This window comes from Podarcis raffonei, chromosome 17 (assembly GCF_027172205.1).
Source record: "Podarcis raffonei isolate rPodRaf1 chromosome 17, rPodRaf1.pri, whole genome shotgun sequence".
Taxonomy (NCBI): domain Eukaryota; kingdom Metazoa; phylum Chordata; class Lepidosauria; order Squamata; family Lacertidae; genus Podarcis; species Podarcis raffonei.
The window spans coordinates 8726751-8743556 of record NC_070618.1 but is presented as its reverse complement, the minus strand read 5'-3'; the positions used below and the strand labels follow the sequence as shown (position 1 = coordinate 8743556).

The following is a 16806-nucleotide window of genomic DNA, read 5'->3' as shown; positions in this document are numbered from 1 at the left end:
GTGTTGACCTTTAAAGCCCTATACAGCCACGGCCCAGTATACCTGAAGGAGCGTCTCCACCCCCATCGTTCTGCCCGGACGCTGAGGTCCAGCGCCGAGGGCCTTCTGGCGGTTCCCTCATTGTGAGAAGCAAAGCTACAGGGAACCAGGCAGAGGGCCTTCTCGGTAGTGGCGCCCGCCCTGTGGAACGCCCTCCCATCAGATGTCAAAGACATAAACAACTACCTGACATTCAGAAGACATTTAAGGCAGCCCTGTTCAGGGAAGTTTTTAATGTGTGACATCTTAGTGTATTTTTGGTCTTTGTGGAAGCTGCCCAGAGTGGCTGGGGAAACCCAGCCAGATGGGCGGGGTACAAATAATAAATTATTATTATTATTATTATTATTATTATTATTATTATTATTATTATTATATCATTGAGGTGCCCTGAGGACCTGAGCTTTCACGCAAATATCAAATGAATTCAATGGGCACAAAATATGAGCATACACGGCTTGAAAATCAGTTGCTAATGCTTTTATTTTTTAATCTGGTTGTTTTTTTTGTTTTGCTTTTTGAGGAAGCCAATTAAACCTGAAAGGGCGCAGAATTTATTCAGCCGGTCCATCTTGTGGTTGTTAGTCCTGCTGTGACGTCAATTCGAGTTCTGCGGGGGAGAAAAGAAACAGGCCATTTAAGTGGGGTTGGGGGCTCCACCTGGTGTTCAAAGAGCTAGCAAGCAAGTTCTTGGAGAATGGAGCCTCTCTGTGGGCCAAGCAGGAGACGCAAGGGGTGCAAAAGCTGGTCTCCCACCTTTTCGTCAACAAAACTAGAATTATCATTAACTTCTATACTGCTTATATGCCCAAATGGTCAAAACACACTTCCCACCTCCCACTCCACTGTTTCAGGAAGGGTAGGTGGGGGAATGCAGAATACAGTGGTACCTTGGTACTCAAACGCCTTGGTTCCCAAACGCTGAAAACCCGGAAGTGTTCCGGTTTTTGAACATTTTTCGGAAGCCGAACATCCGATGTGGCTGCCGGCTATTGTTTCTGGGGGCCCCTGCACCAATCAGAAGCTGTGCCTTGGTTTTTTGAACATTTTGGAACTCAAATGGACTTCCGGAATGGATTAAGTTTGGCGCTTTTGTTTTTGCTATTTATTTTGGATTTTTGTTTTTGTACCTTTTTTGGTTAATTTGTTTTTGTGACTGTGTGGAACCCAGTTCAGCTACTGATTGAGTGAGTGAGTGAGTGAGTGCAGAAATGGATAAAAGCCCCCCATCCAAACAATGACTATTATCAGTGCATGTAAGAAAAAGAATTACCGTATTTTTTGCTCTATAAGACTCACTTTTTCCCTCCTAAAAACTAAGGGAAAATATGTGTGCATTTTATGGAGTGAATGCAGGCTGCACAGCTATCCCAGAAGCCAGAACAGCAAGAGGGATCACTGCTTTCGCTGCGCAGCGATCCCTCTTGTTGTTCTGGCTTCTGAGATTCAGAATATTTTTTTTCTTGTTTTCCTCCTCCAAAAACTAGGTGCATTTTATGTTCTGGTGCGTCTTATAGAGCGAAAAATACGGCAATTTTTATTTTTATCATCTACAATACTGTCTTATTTATTTTATGGTACAGTACATTGATTATTGCTTTCATTTTATGGATCGATGGTCTCGTTAGATAATAAAACTCATGTTAAATTGCTGTTTTGGGGGTTGTTTTTAAAAGTCTGGAACGAATTGATCCGTTTTGCATTACTTTCTATGGGAAAGTGCACCTTGGTTTTGGAATGCTTTGGTTTTGGAATGGACTTCAGGAAAGGATTTAGTTTGAGAAACAAGGTACCACTGTACCACAATACCAGAGTATTAATAGATATTCTTTTCAGCAGGTTAGGCACAACATGGCTGCCAGTTTTGACATGGTGGACATGGAACTGGTGCAGAGCAATGCAGGGTGCTACTTACCAAAGATGGAGCTTTGGAACAAGCATCAGAGATTAAGACACTTATTCCCCGAGGTTGTTTCCTTGCAGCATGGGTACGGGTCTCACACATCTCCTCCCACAGTGGGAAATATGGCAACACTTCAGATCATCTGGGCAGTCTCCATCTTCCCCACATGGTGGAGTGTTGCAGAGATTCCGATGTCCCTTCTTCCCATGGTGATGGCGACCACCGTTTTTCTGCCTTCGTTCTGAGGAGCCAGACTCCTCAGAAGAGGAATGGAACTTGGGTTTCCATTCTGAGAGGACCAACTCCTCAGAAGAGGAATCATGCTTTGGCTTCTTGAATCCCTTTCCTTTTGGACGTGGGCCGTGGTCATGGTGCCCATGGTGACGAGGCCGGAAATTTGGGTTTGGACACGATCCCGGCTTTCCTCCCTGGGTAATACACCCTGTTCAACAAATACATGTGTGTTAACAACTGGAAGGTCATTCCTTTTGTTAAGAAGATGAACAGCTAATGGCTTAAGAAAGATGGTTGGTGTTTTCTCATGGCGAGCTAATGGCTGAGCCATATCTCAAGATCTTTCTTCTATGTGCAACAAACCTTGGAAAGAGACAAACCATTCAGAGGAAGGTGCTAGATAAAGGTGTGTATTGGGATGAAGAAATAAAAGAAGGAAGTTTTATTTGTTAAAGCAACAATAACAAGCAGAAAGATGGAAAACTCTAGAGATGCAGGGTGTCTTTATCTGGAAATCTGAGTCGAGGTCTTTTTCTACAGAGAAATGTTACAGAATATAGCACTCTGCTCAATATTTTACCTCACCTCTGCAGATTGTTATAAACTGGCATTGTAAATCATTGAGAAAGTGGCCGCCTTTGTTGGCTTTTGTTATTTCAGATAATTGTATTCTCTGTGTTTTCATGTCGTTACAAACCCCCTTGGGTGAACTTCATCCAAAAGAGTGGTGCATGAGTAATGCTACAGAGAAATAAAATCATACACTGGTAAAATACACCTGTGTAGTGTAACGGTTAGTGTGTTGGACTAGGAAATAAGAGGCCAGGGTTCACATCACCACTCAGCCATGAGGCACACTGTGGACCTTGGGCCAGGCACTGTCTCTCAGCCTAATCTACCGTATTTTTCACTCCATAAGACACACTTTTTTCTTCATGTTTAGAGAAGCTTTTAATGTTTAATAGATTATTGTATTTTAGTGTTTTGTTGGAAGCCGCCCAGAGTGGCTGGGGAAACCCAGCCACATGGGTGGGGTATAAATTTATTATTATTATTATTATTATTATTATTATTATTATTATTATTATTAGAACTGTCTGTGCGTCTTATGGAGTGAATGCGTGGTCCCTGGAGCCGAATTGCCTAGGGGCAAAAAGCAGATCATGCTTCATCGCCACCTGACCCCATCCCCACTCATCTCCCCCCCACCTCTTTCCCCCTTTTCTTCCCAAAGTCTCAACAAATGAAACTGACTTGTAAAAATGTCACATGGAAAAAATATATATGTACGAGAGAGAGACATTGCACACACTTTTGTAAATCAAGAAAATATTTAATAAAAAATAAAATAAAATAAGAAAGAGGGACGTGGGTGTTGAAACAAAGCCGCTGATCGTTTGCCGATCAGGGAGAGAGATAAGGGACTCTAGAGATAAATGAGGCTGCCTGGGTGGGGGAGGTAAAGACAGCAAACTTGCAAAGGGGGGAAACAGGAAGACTAAAGCAATAAGGAGAGAAATTAGAAGAAAAGGAGGAGCAAAAAACTGCTCCAGCTGAGGAAAAGACTCTAAGGCAAACAAGAGGGAAGGGAGTGTTGAAAGGAAGCAGCTGATCGGTGGGATTGGGAGAGAGATAAGGGACGCTAGCGAGGCTGCCTGGGAGGGGGGAGGTAAAAGCCCATGGATCATCAGGACTTTTACATTGGGTCACTCCAAATTCACCCCAAGTTCACCATCAGATCACATAGCATGTCCATGGCTACAGCCTGCACCAAAAAAATCACGCATTCACTATTTCCTGGGACTGCAATGGTGCAAAAATGTGTTTACAAAGCACGGATCCACATGGATCCTCAGGATTTTTGCATTGGGTCACCCCAAATTCACCATCAGATCACATAGCATGTCTATGGCTACAGCCTGCACCAAAAAAAATCACACACCCACTGTTGCGTGGGGCCGCAATGGCACAAAAACGTGGTTACAAAGCACGGATCCACATGGATCCTCAGGATTTTTGCATTGGGTCACCCCAAATTCACCATCAGATCACATGTCTGTGGCCACAGCATTAACCACAAAATTCATACATCCACTGTTTCGTTCAGAATATTTTTTTTCTGGTTTTCCTCCTCTAAAAACTAGGTGCGTCTTATGGTCAGATGTGTCTTATGGAGTGAAAAATACGGTGCCTCCCAGGGATGCCATGAGTATAAAATGGGAAGAGGAGAACCCTGGACATACCCTTGTAGCAGCGGTGAAATCATGCATTGTGACTTGCTGATATTTTTATTGATCCTAGTTTAGTAAACATTTACTGTTATTGTTGACAGTGGATTTCTGTTTAATTATTATTTGCTGATATTTAATTTCAATTGACGGGACATGGGTGGCACTGTGGTCTAAACCACTGAGCCTTGGGCTTGCCAATCAGAAGGTCGGCGGTTCGAATCCCCGCGACCGGGTGAGCTCCTGTTGTTCAGTCCCAGCTCCTGCCCACCTAGCAGTTCAAAAGCACGTCAAAGTGCAAGTAGATAAATAGGTACCGCTCTGGTGGGAAGGTAAACAGCGTTTCCGTGCGCTGCTCTGGTTTGCCAGAAGCAGCTTAGTCATACTGGCCACATGACCTGGAAGCTGTCTGCGGACAAACACCAGCACCCTTGGCCTATAGAGCGAGATGAGCACACAACCCAAGAGTCATCCACAACTGGACCTAACGGTCAGGGGTACCTTTAATTTCAATTGTGTACTATTAAATTCCAACGGATCACTGAATATATTACTTTATTTGATATCAGTTGTTTGTTTTACAGATATATTTTTATTACGGCTTTTTTGTATTGGATCAGATTGTTATAAGGTAGGCATGTCCAAAGTCCGTTTCGGGGGCCTAATCTGGCCTGCCGGTCGATTTAATCTGGCCCCCATGGCAGTATATGTCCTGGGGTAAAATCCTTTAAAAAGCTCAGCAACCTCAATCCTAAAAAACAACTTTGGTCGGCCCTCACGCATGTTCACTTCATCAAATCTGGCCCTCTTTGAAAAAAATTTGGGCACCCCTGTAATATAAGGTGTGCAGTCTTTGTTGTATATTTTGTTGTTTCTTCAGCTTGTAAACTGCCTTGGGTATAGTACTATAGAAAGCGGAAATGAAATGAAACTGTCAACAAGATGCTCACCAGGTGTTGATGCTGGAGTTGTGGTCTCAGCCTTTGCCGTTGTGGTCTCAACCTTTGCCGTTGTGGTCTCAACCTTTCCCACTGTGGTCTCATCTAGAGGAACAAAGCAAATAGCAGCTGAATGGGGAGGCCATTTTTCTACTGAGAAAATGGTGCTGGGAGGAAGAATCAACCCAACCCAGACCAGCCCTGGGGTCCTCATCACGCCCCCCCTCCCACCCCCCACAGCTGTTATTTGCCAAAATGTGAAGAAAAATATGGGAACACCCATCACAGATCTTGTCTAGTTTGTGTGTCAGGACCAACCTACGCATTACTTAAGTCAGTCTCTCAATTTAAAAACAACAAGAAGGAAAAGCAGCCGTGGAAGCTTCAATCGAGGCTGAGAAAGGCCAAGAGAGGGGCTGTTTAATAGTTTTGCTTCCGGGTGTTTGTCCACTCAAACTCCCCACACCCAGTTCCTTCCGCAGCCACGCTGCAAAGAGATAACAGGGTTCCTGTCTTTCTGCCTGTTGCAGCAACTGTAACATGCTGTACGGTTTTTATTGTATTTTTACAGGCAATCCCTGGACCACTAAAAATGAGGCTCGTGGTGTTGAGCCAGGAATGCTCTAAGTCTAAGCCATTTCTCACTGCTGCCCATTCCTTTTATCAATGCCATTACATGATGTAGAAGAAATGTGTGGACTCACCACTTATCACTCCAGTAACTACGATTACAGGTGCTGTGGGTGCTGCAGGCTCATCAACATCTGGAGGAAAGGAAAACATGAAATGGTATTTTATGAGGTTAAGCAGATGAATCTGGAATACTGTAGTCCTTTCAGGGACATGGAACACTGAATTGCCTTTAGGGGTAGATTAGTAGCTTTCTATATGGGAACTCTGTTCTTTAGCCACTGAGAGGTCACTTTTGCACCATCCAGATCAACAATGGTGGCCGTCCTCATTTGTATGCCGTTCTAGGTTAGTGATTCTGATAGGCGCAAGCAAGACTCAAGTGTCTATTTTCCAGGGACGGTCCCGGATTTACATAAGCTGTCCTGGCTTCTGATTTGATCCCAGAATGTCCTGCTTTTCCTTAAAAGGTAAAGGGACCCCTGACCATTAGGTCCAGTCGTGACCGACTCTGGGGTTGCGGTGCTCATCTCGCTTTACTAGCCGAGGGAGCCGGCGTACAGCTTCCGGGTCATGTGGCCAGCATGACTAAGCCACTTCTGGAGAACCAGAGCAGCGCACGGAAACGCCATTTACCTTCCCGCTGGAGCAGTACCTATATATCTACTTGCACTTTGAGCGCTTTCGAACTGCTAGGTTGGCAGGAGCAGGGACCGAGCAATGGGAGCTCACCCATTCAAACCGCTGACCTTCTGATCAGCAAGTCCTAGGCTCTGTGGTTTAACCCACAGCGCCACCCGTGTCCCAGGATGACCCTATTTTCATCGGAGAAATGTTGGAGGGTACAGGAGTTATGCAACCCATGAGCCAAGGAGATAAGTAACTATACAACCTTTAGAAGACATCGGAAGGCAGCCGTGTAAAGAGAAGGCTTTTAAAATGTTTTATTGCATTTTTATATATGTTGGAAGCCACCCAGAGTGGCTGGGGCAACCCAGTCAGATGGTCTGGGTATAAATAAATTGTTGTTGTTGCTGAATAGGGCGTCCCTATTTTCATCAGAGAAACATTGGAGGGTATGAGAAGAGGTCTTATCAGGAATGGAACCTTCTGTATTGGAACCCAAGACAGTACACATGTGATTTTCTAGTCACCCATTCAGGATCAGACCCAGATCTCAGCTTCAGCAAGGTCATGGCCTTCAGACCATACATATTGAGATGAGAGAGGTTGCTTAGGAATAGGGTTCCAATAATCCACTTCTACGTGGAATAGCACCGTGGAATAGCTAAAAACCTAACATTTGATGGGCTACAATCTGGTCTTAATACTAGTTTAATTGCCATGGCTTTGTGTCCTGGGCATTGTGGTTTGGTGATGGAACTGAGAATTTCCTGACAGAGAGCCTTGGTCCCACTGTCACAGTCGCTATCTTCCCAACAAAGAAGGAAATGATTAGTGAAATAAACATTTAAGTCAAACCAGGGAGATACTCAATGGCAGATTAATCCCAGTTCTCCCACAGCATCCCAAGGAACTAGAGAAAGCCCAGCTTGGTTTGGCTTCTAAACGTTGTTGTCACCTTAAAGTAAAATAAATGCGGTATTTTATCTCTCAGTGAGAACGGCCACCTTTTCTTTTTAAGAAGCAGTGGCTGTGTGCCTGTTAACAGCTGCAAAAGAGGCATAAATCACCAGGTGATGTTTTCTCCAGTATAGAGATGCACTGATGGTAACTCGGCTACATTTGACACAGCTGTTAAAATGCTTACTTGTCTCCCTGAAATTTTTTAAGAAGTTTTCTACTCCAAATGCCTTCCTAGCCATTCATAAGGCTTCCAGTTTTGTTTTGTTTTTCTCTGGCAAGTCAACTACCTGATTAGCTTCCACCAGTAAAGCTTTTCCTATGATTGTATTGTACCTTGATACCAGGAAATGCTTCACCTGTTAAATTTCTACTGTTAAAGGTGCACAACCTCTTCCCAAAAAAAGTTAGTAATCCCAGTGCTTTTTTCCTTAAAAATAAATAAATGTTTAGGGGTACTGTCATTTTCCTACTCATATTGAAACACTGCCCCTCAATGAGGCCAAACTTAGATTCTCAAAATGATTAGGAGTATGCGTACCCCTGCATTCCTCCCCCCAGAAAAAAACCACTGAGTAATCCCTATGCACACTTTCCAGGGATGACACACAAACACACACTCTTTCTGAACACCCTCCAGAGATCAGCTTGTCAGATGCAGCACTGCCAGTTGTGGGGGGGGGGCACCAAAAAAAATCAGCCCAATTTTGGTGTTATGGTTCATAGAATGAATGAAGCAGAAATTAATCTCTGGCTACTCCCCAACACAACAACTGCTAGGGCCTCCTTTCTCTTTAATACACTTGTGTGTGTCACACAAGTCTAGCAACACCACTGCCTGTGCCTGTTTTGGCTGATCAGGTAAAGCCCGGCCTCATTCCCAGGTGGAACAGGTGAGTCCTAAGTGGATGGGCGGAGCCAAACATAGCTGGGGTCATAAAAGAGGCAGACAGCAAGGGTGGGTCTCAGGGAGATTCACTTGGATGCTGTTGTACAGGAGGAGTGGGTAGGTAGCTACCTGGGAACTATGTGCTTTCCTGTGTTTACTGTAGATGAGGAGTAAAGGTTCTGGGCTTGGTTTGTGAAGGGAGTGTTGGGAAACTGTGTATGTGCAGCTACTCCCACAGAGTCAGTTAAGGTTTGGCAGACAGCCAGAAGGCAATCTGAAAGAGTAAGTCTGCCTGGTGATAACAGAGACATGGAGACAGCTCCCTGATTGGTCAAGGTCTCTGAAGGGAGTGATAATTAATGGCCTACTAACTGGAATGTGTTAGTTCAGAGTTCTGTGTGTCAGTGTAGGAGTTGAGTCGTGTAAGAGAGAGCTAGCAAAAGATCCGTGTTCTGTGAAATGTATAAATGTGTTAGTATGTTGTTGCTGCAATTTTTGACTGGGTGAAAATGTGTTTGGGGGGGTTCTGCAATGACAAGCAGTGGGCAGACCCACAACATAAGGACATTCAACGCACATTGAAAGCACATGACTTGTTATACTGGCTTGAAACCAACACAGTTATTGTCCAGTTTGCATGTTCTACAGCTCCTATTTTGAAAATACGATGCTGGTGGTTCTTACCATTAAAAAATTAATAAACTTTTAAAAAGCACAACTTCCCTATAAGAGTCCTTGCTTCCCCACCCCCTCACAGAACTGCACTTCCCAGCACCCTTAAACTCCAGTTCCCAGGCATTGGAGCCAACTCCTAGGGTATGGTTACCAGATTTTTCCCCAATGAATCTGGGGACACTTTTTTTTTTAATGTTCCATGGCTCTACTGTGCAAATGATCAAGCCTAGCAGAAACTCAACCCGTTGTCCGTCTTGTCTACCATTAATTAAAAAACCCTGGCATGCCACAATTCTTTCCTTCCATTTAGCAAGGCAAGGTTCTTGTTGTCCGTAATCTCCATGTAGGCAAAGAGTTGTCTAATTGCACAGTGTACTAGGAAACATCTGGTGAAAGGGAAGCAAGAGAACTCAAAATTTCCATATCTCCCAGATGTTTTCCTAGCCTGGTCCAGTCCTGTTTCTTAGATACTTGCGGACTAAGCAAAGAGCCACCAGTGTCTCCGATTGGAAGGTTGGCCACTTTGCCCATCCACTCCTCCTTCAAGAATATGTCTTTAAAATAACACATGGTTACCAGATTTTTTTTTCAATGAATCCGGGGACACTTTTTTTTTTTTTTGAAGCTGAGTAGCAACAGGGAGTCAGTAGTGGGGGTGGTGAGGCAAAAGACCCTGGGCCCAAGCACACATGCATATTTTATAAAGGTGCAAAGCCCTTTTTTCACACCCTGTGAAACATAAATGCGCAGTTTTTTTAAAAACTGTGCAACGGCCTGCCCATGACTTCTGAGCCTTTCCCGATCTCCTTCCCCCTTTGTTTTGACAGATCAGGGGAAGCTTGGGAGTCACGGGCAGGCAGGTGTTGCCCAGAAGGGGCCAGCCTGGTAGCGCAGTCGGCTCTGGCTAGCTTCAGGAGCTGCTTGCTGCCATGGCGCAGGAAAAATGGCAGGCGCCACGGCAGCGGGCAGCTCCTGAAGCCAGCCAGAGCCCACTGCGCTACCAGGCTGGCTCCGGGCTGCTGAGGCTGCCACTGCCACATTTCCCGGGGACAGGTTGCAAATCTGGGGACATTCCGGGGACGGAATTTGTCTGGGGACAGATTTGCAAATCCAGGGACTGTCCCCAGGAACCAGGGACGTCTGGTAACCCTATCCTAGGGGCCAAGGTCCCTTTGCCCCCCCCCTATAAAATATTTGAGGGGGCTGGAGGGGGCACCCAAAATTGGACACTGCAATTCGAATGATGTTTGTGTGCCATGTCTTGGGGGGGCTCCTCAATATTTTGTCCAAGTTGGCCCCCCTGTTCCCAATATTCTTTGAGGGAAGTGATATGTATGGTGTGTCTCTGCCCAATGTTAGAGTTTTGCTGCAGGTACAACAAACGTCTTTTCCCTCTCTTGACACCCTGTCCACCTTCTTCCACAGCTGAGCCATGGCAACTCCATTGAGGAAGCCCACCCAGGCCTCTGGCCTGCGTTCCTCCCTGAACTCTGAGGAGTCGTCGCCGGCCCACGTTCCTCCCAGCCGCCGTCGCTCGGATGCCGGTTCCACCAGAGGCCCCCAGCTTCGCAAACAGGCATCGGCCTCATCCCTCCGCTCTGAGGGACAAGCTTGGTGCCGCCGCTCGGAATCCGTCCCCGAACCAGACCCAATCCTGCTCTCTCTGGTGCAGGCCTTGGCCCACACAGGCATCCCGCTTTCTGAGGCAGGCTTCTTCGAGGCTCTCATCACGCGCCCGCTGGGTGTGAGGCGCTCGCTCCCATCCGTGGCCCAGCTCCACCGCAGCGTTCTCCCGGCCTTGCGGCGGCGCCACAAGTCGGGTCTCCGTCAGGTTCTCCACCGCCGCGATACTTTTGTCTTCCTTCATGAGGCGACGACAGGGGACGGGAGGGCCATCCTTGGCATCTCTGTCCTGCCTCTGGACAGGCCTGGGCAGTCTCCTCTGCTCCTGGGTGTGGAGTTCTTGGAGCAGCTGAGCCACCATTTGGTGGCTCGGGCCGTCATCGGCGTTTTGAGCGAAGGGCACGTCTTGTCCCACAGGGTGCTGGCTGTGGTCACTTCTGGGAATGCCCACATGATCCAAGCCTTTGCTGCCAACGGGATTCTGGGCACGGTGTTGCCCACTGCCCTTCACATCCCCTGCCTGGCGCACCAGCTGGAGCTGGTGATGGAGCTGTGGCCAGATAAGTTGGAAAGGCTGGTTTCTGTGCTGCACCTCCTGGAGGAGACATTCGGGAGGCGGGCTGCCCTGCGCCACCGTTATGAGCTGTTTCTGAGAGAGCGCGGCCTGGCACTCTCCCTGCCCGTTCCCAGTAGGTGGACTGGGCCAGAGGCTTGGCTGGAGAAGGCCGGCGTCATCGCAGAACATCTCCCTGTCCTGATGGAGTTCGTGGCAGCTGATGAAGAAGAGGGTGCCGCCATGGCCAAACTGCAGGCGCTTCTTGGGTCAGGCAGCGAGGAGTTGGTGGCGGAGGCCACCTTTGCAGCAGAGCATGGGGCAGTCCTCCTGAGCACGGCGCAGTTCCTGCACAAGTTGGGGGAGCCATTAGCGCACCGGGCCTATGGCGAGCTGGAGGCCTTGCGCATTGCCTTCTCTTACCACCTGGACACGGGGTTTGGGCCAAACACCAGGAGGCAGCTGGCCCTGTGCCCACCTCGTTTCGCATCGCAGTTCCGCGAGGTCCTGGCTTGCAGCCTCACCCGCCTGGAGCACTTGCTCAGCTCTCACCCTGCGGTGCCCACATTGAAGGCCGTGCGCGCCCTTGATCCCAAGCAGGTGGGCGCTGTGGGGTGGAGCCAGCTGCTGCAGCAGGAGCAGGCCATCCCTGGGCTGGCAGAGGTGGCAGAGGTGGAGTGGTTCCGCTACCAACAGCTGGCACAGGCGGCTCCTGCAAATGTCTCCCTGGCTCAGTGGTGGGAGGCGCAATCTGAGCAGCTGCCCACCCTGAGCCCCCTGGCCCAACGGTACCTCTGGCTGCCACTGTGCATGCCCAAGTCCCCTTTCCTCCCAGGAGACGTACTGAGTGGAGCAGGTGTCGAGGAGGGTTTCACAGACGAGAGTGTTTGCCTGTGGCGCATGCTCAGGTATAACCGCAACCTCTGTTAGCTGGCGACTTCCACCTGTGTCTAATTCTTGCCACTGACCTTGAGTCCCGTTTTGAACAGCATTGAGAAACCAATTCACGGCTACCCAATTTCACCTCTAGAGTCACAGCCTCTATTTCTCTCTCATCCATGGAGCACTTGACTTGTTAACTAGAACAGAAGCCACAATCTTGTACGGCAATAAAGCATTTAAGATCTGCATTGAAATGTTTTGTCCTCCTTGCTTTCTCTAAGGAGATGCTAGGAGCATCTAGTATCTGGGATGCAATGTGGGAAACTTTTGAGCATTCTCAGCAAGAGGTGGGCGCAGAAGTCCATCCCAAAGAAGGCCCTGATCCACATCTCCCAGGAGCAATGCCACGTACCCATCGAGGAGGGTAAAAGGTCCTCAGATTTTCCCAGTGCAATCAGTCATAAACGGGTAGAGTTGGAAAGGGACCCTGAGAGTCATCTAGTCAAGCATGTAGCTCAGCCTAATCCCGAAATTTCATGTATGTATTAGCCAGTTTGATTTTGAGGTACATCTAGCTATGGGCATATGGGCAGGAGAAAGTGTTGCTCCAGTGTCCATATTTTTTTTGGGGGGGGGGGAGGGTCTTGAGCCCACAGCTCCCATCTTTGCTTACCTGCTTCCTCTGCTAAAAAGTAAAATTGCATTTAAAGCAGCCTGAACACTGCCAAAGAAGTATTATCAGTGGGAGACACTTAAATCATATGCAGAATTTTAAGAACCAAAAATCTAGGTATCCAAAAGAATTTTTAAAAATCATCCCAAATTTGGATTTATTGCAACAAGGGGAAAACACTGGAATGTGTGGGGCTAATGATCTTTTGATGCAATGTCCTATAACCTCTCCACAAGCTTTGTGCAAAGATTTTTTGTTTTTCCCCCCCATTGCTGTTCGCTTTTGGTAATCATGCTGACATCATCATTAAAATTGGTTGGTTTGGTTTTTTTTAAAAGTCATCCAGCTTATTGGAACAGCACAATATTCTTCCCTCTTTTTTTATCACCTTCTACCAGCCGAATAGAGGGTCATTTCCTCTCTGCCTTGCTTCCAACTAAGAAGCTGCTTCAGTTGCCAGCTGACCTGGGCCTATGGAGCTCAAAGGGGAGATTCCTGGGCACATTCCTGAGATCCATTGGCCAGGGGAGTAAGCGGACTGTGTGTGTGTGTGTGTGTGTGTGTGTGTGTGTGTGTGTGTCCCTGTCCCTGTCCCTGTCCATGTGCATAAATTGTAGATTTTTTTTATTACCTCCTCCCAAGTCTTCTTTCTTATCCTCTGGTAGCAAGTCAGGATATACACCTGCAAAATAAAGGAATAAATAACATCTTACTTCACCACTGCTGTTCCTGTGCTGGCCTGGATGTAGTCATTGTATATTGACGCAGCTGCTCAATTTTGGGGGGACGGGGTGGCAGCTGTCATTCTCTCTCACCTCCCTGCCCTGCCAAATGCAGGATGCATTTTTGTTTTTTTAAAAAGAATAAAGCTTTCTCACTGAGTGGCATGCTTAGTTCAAAGATAAAAGGATAATTAGGCAAGGGTGAAACTAGGCTTTACTTCATCCGGGTCACGGACCCAGTTTGGCACCCCCTTCCTTGCACACACATTAGTGTAAAAAAAGGTAAAGGACCCCTGGATGGTTAAGTCCAGCCAAGTCCAGGTGACTATGGGGTTGCGGCACTCATCTCGCTTTCAGGCCGAGGGAGGCTGTGTTTGTCCACAGACAGCTTTCCGGGTCATGTGGCCAGCATGACTAAACCGCTTCTGGCGCAACGGAACACCATGACAGAAACCAGAGAGCACGGAAATGCCGTTTACCTTCCTGCCGCAGCGGTACCTATTTATCTACTTGCACTGGTATGCTTTCAAACGGCTGGGTTGGCAGAAACTGGGATAGAGCAACAGCAGCTCACCCCTTCGGGTGGATTTGAACTGCCAACCTTCTGATTGGCAAGCCCAAGAGGTTCAGTGGTTTAGACCACAGCGCCACCTGTGTCCCGCTCACATTTGTGTACACACATGTGCATACCTATATCCCTTGAAAATTATCTGCTGAATCTATAAATCTCCTCCACTTAAAGCCTTGTGACTGAGGTGAGATACAGATTTTTGACCAGTGGTCTTCGACCTGCGATAGCCCTTTCATACATGCTAGCCATCACTTGCCACTAAACAAGAATATGCCAGTTACATGTGCTGAACAAGGTCTGCATGAACCAGCCCTCTGGTCCCTGAAGCGCCACTAATTCTACGGACTTACCTGCAACTAAGAGCAGGAAAGATGCTAGGAACAGAATCCTGGCCATCTTGAAGGGGAGCAGGAGTTTCTCTAGCTCTCTGCATCAATTCCAATTCTTTATATATGCACCTCACGCAATGGTTGCAGCAACACCCTCTGACATTAAGCATCTGTTTAATTGCATGATTTCTGGAAGATCATCTCTCTGCATCGCTGCGTCTTATTTCCATCTGCTCACCTGGCAAATGGTCTATAATCCTGTGATGTTCCCTGGCATGACGGACAATGGTTTCAGGTGTTGCAGCAAGGTACAAACTGTTCATTAAAATCAAATCAAAGCAGGGTCATTGGCCCTCTGGCAGGACAGCTTGCTAAAAGGTCAGTTATTTTGGATCAGGTGTTAAATTATTCCTTGTTTCTCTGGCACACAGCTAAGGGATCCCCAAGCCACAGTAATTAACAGACGCCAGTTCTAGGCTCCATATGTGTGGCACAGTGATTTAATTACGATAATTGCCCTTGGCTTCTGCCTTACCTCGGGGTGTGGGTTCAAATCCAGATTCCAGCAGATGTGGGACAAATCATAGCTTGCAGGTGTGTGCATAATACCTCTGGTATCTCCAGTATAAAGATATAAATATGAAGCCACACTGCTAGTCCCTGAGTCAGAGGTGGGGGACCTGTGGCTCCCCAGCTGTTGCTGAACCACAACTCCCCTCATCCCTGACTATTGCCCATGTTGACTGGGGCTGATGGGAGCATCTGAAGGGTCAAAGGTTCCCCATACTTGCCCTAAGCCTAGTCTTGTCCCTTCTGACTCCGTGGTCTTTCTCATTCCTGCTACGTGAGCTCCTTTTAAGATTTAAGGGCTGAAATTTGGACCTTCTATATGCAAAAAAGGTCCGTATAGTAAAAGCTATGGTTTTCCCAGTAGTGATGTATGGAAGTGAGAGCTGGATCATAAAGAAGGCTGATCGCCGAAGAATTGATGCTTTTGAATTATGGTGCTGGAGGAGACTCTTGAGAGTCCCATGGACTGCAAGAAGATCAAACCTCTCCATTCTTAAGGAAATCAGCCCTGAGTGCTCACAGGAAGGACAGATCCTGAAGCTGAGGCTCCAATACTTTGGCCACCTCATGAGAAGAGAAGACTCCCTGGAAAAGACCCTGATGCTGGGAAAGATGGAGGGCACAAGGAGAAGGGGACGACAGAGGACGAGATGGTTGGACAGTGTTCTTGAAGCTACCAGCATGAGTTTGACTAAACTGTGGGAGGCAGTGGAAGACAGAAGTGCCTGGCGTGCTCTGGTCCATGGGGTCACGAAGAGTTCAGCATGAGTTTGACTAAACTGTGGGAGGCAGTGGAAGACAGAAGTGCCTGGCGTGCTCTGGTCCATGGGGTCACGAAGAGTTGGACACGACTAAACAACTAAACAACAACAATGTGCAAAAACATGTGCTCTCTATCTCGCTTTCTCACTCTGAGCTACAACCTCTCCCATGTTGTGAGGCTAGAAAAGACTCCCTTGGCTTCTGAAAAGCTGCCACCAATCAGACTGGGAATCTAACCTGCATTCGTTTTGGACTAAAACTCCCATTATCCCTAATCATTGGCCATGTTGGCTGCAGAAGATGGGGGGGGTTGTAGTTTGCCACATGTGGTCTACGGCAACTTCATACCTTCTTGAATATAAGTGGACTTGGCTTGAGGTTAGTTGATGTGGCTTCTTGTCACAGGACTTGGCTCGTACCAACAACCTGAAGCTCATAGTTCTTCCAGGTTTCTCCATTTTAATCTTCACTAAATCCTCTCAGCCCAAAAGATACTAATGTGCATATCTCCGACTCCTTTTGCTAGCGCAAAATGTCCCTTGCACCACCCTTTTACGTTTTGGCTGGGCAGGTACCCAGATCCTTTGCCATTTTGCAAAGGGACACCACCTGGCCACAATTCAGTCTTGCCAAATGTTAAAGGTAATGCATGTCTAATGAACCAAGATACTTTAAATAATCCATCACTACGTGATTTAATGCTCTGGTGAACAGATCACTTTTATCTTGATAACCTAATCAAAGCAGTACTTTTTTATATAAAAACAAAACAAAAAACCAGGCATTGTGTATTGAGAAAGTTGGGAGTGTGACAGAAAATGAGAGTTTATGATGCCTGCTAGTAGAAGGAAAGGAGAAGTGGGTGGAGTCAGGAATTTGCCAGCATGGACTCATTGTAATCGTCATAGCGTTTTTTGGAGGAACTGTGAATCTTTTAGATGAACTGTAAAACTTTCCGTTCTGAGCTGGCTTTCAGTGGCCAAGGTTAAGTAACTTGGGTG

General features: G+C 47.0%; 1 protein-coding gene across 2 annotated transcripts; it reads right to left on the bottom strand.

Annotated features, from left to right (window-relative positions):
* Positions 1 to 497: 497 nt before the first annotated feature.
* Positions 498 to 14598, bottom strand: LOC128405120 (uncharacterized). Of its 2 annotated transcripts, XM_053371346.1 has the most exons (6): positions 14495 to 14598; positions 13483 to 13533; positions 6047 to 6106; positions 5355 to 5447; positions 1955 to 2384; positions 498 to 649 (listed from the first exon to the last, which is right to left on the bottom strand). In XM_053371346.1, exons 1-5 carry the CDS (start codon positions 14538 to 14540, stop codon positions 1996 to 1998), a joined length of 639 nt encoding a protein of 212 aa, XP_053227321.1. In that variant the 5' UTR covers positions 14541 to 14598; the 3' UTR covers positions 498 to 649; positions 1955 to 1995. The 2 variants fall into 2 exon arrangements, with proteins under 2 accessions (XP_053227321.1, XP_053227322.1); XM_053371347.1 differs by lacking the exon at positions 6047 to 6106.
* Positions 14599 to 16806: the final 2208 nt, after the last annotated feature.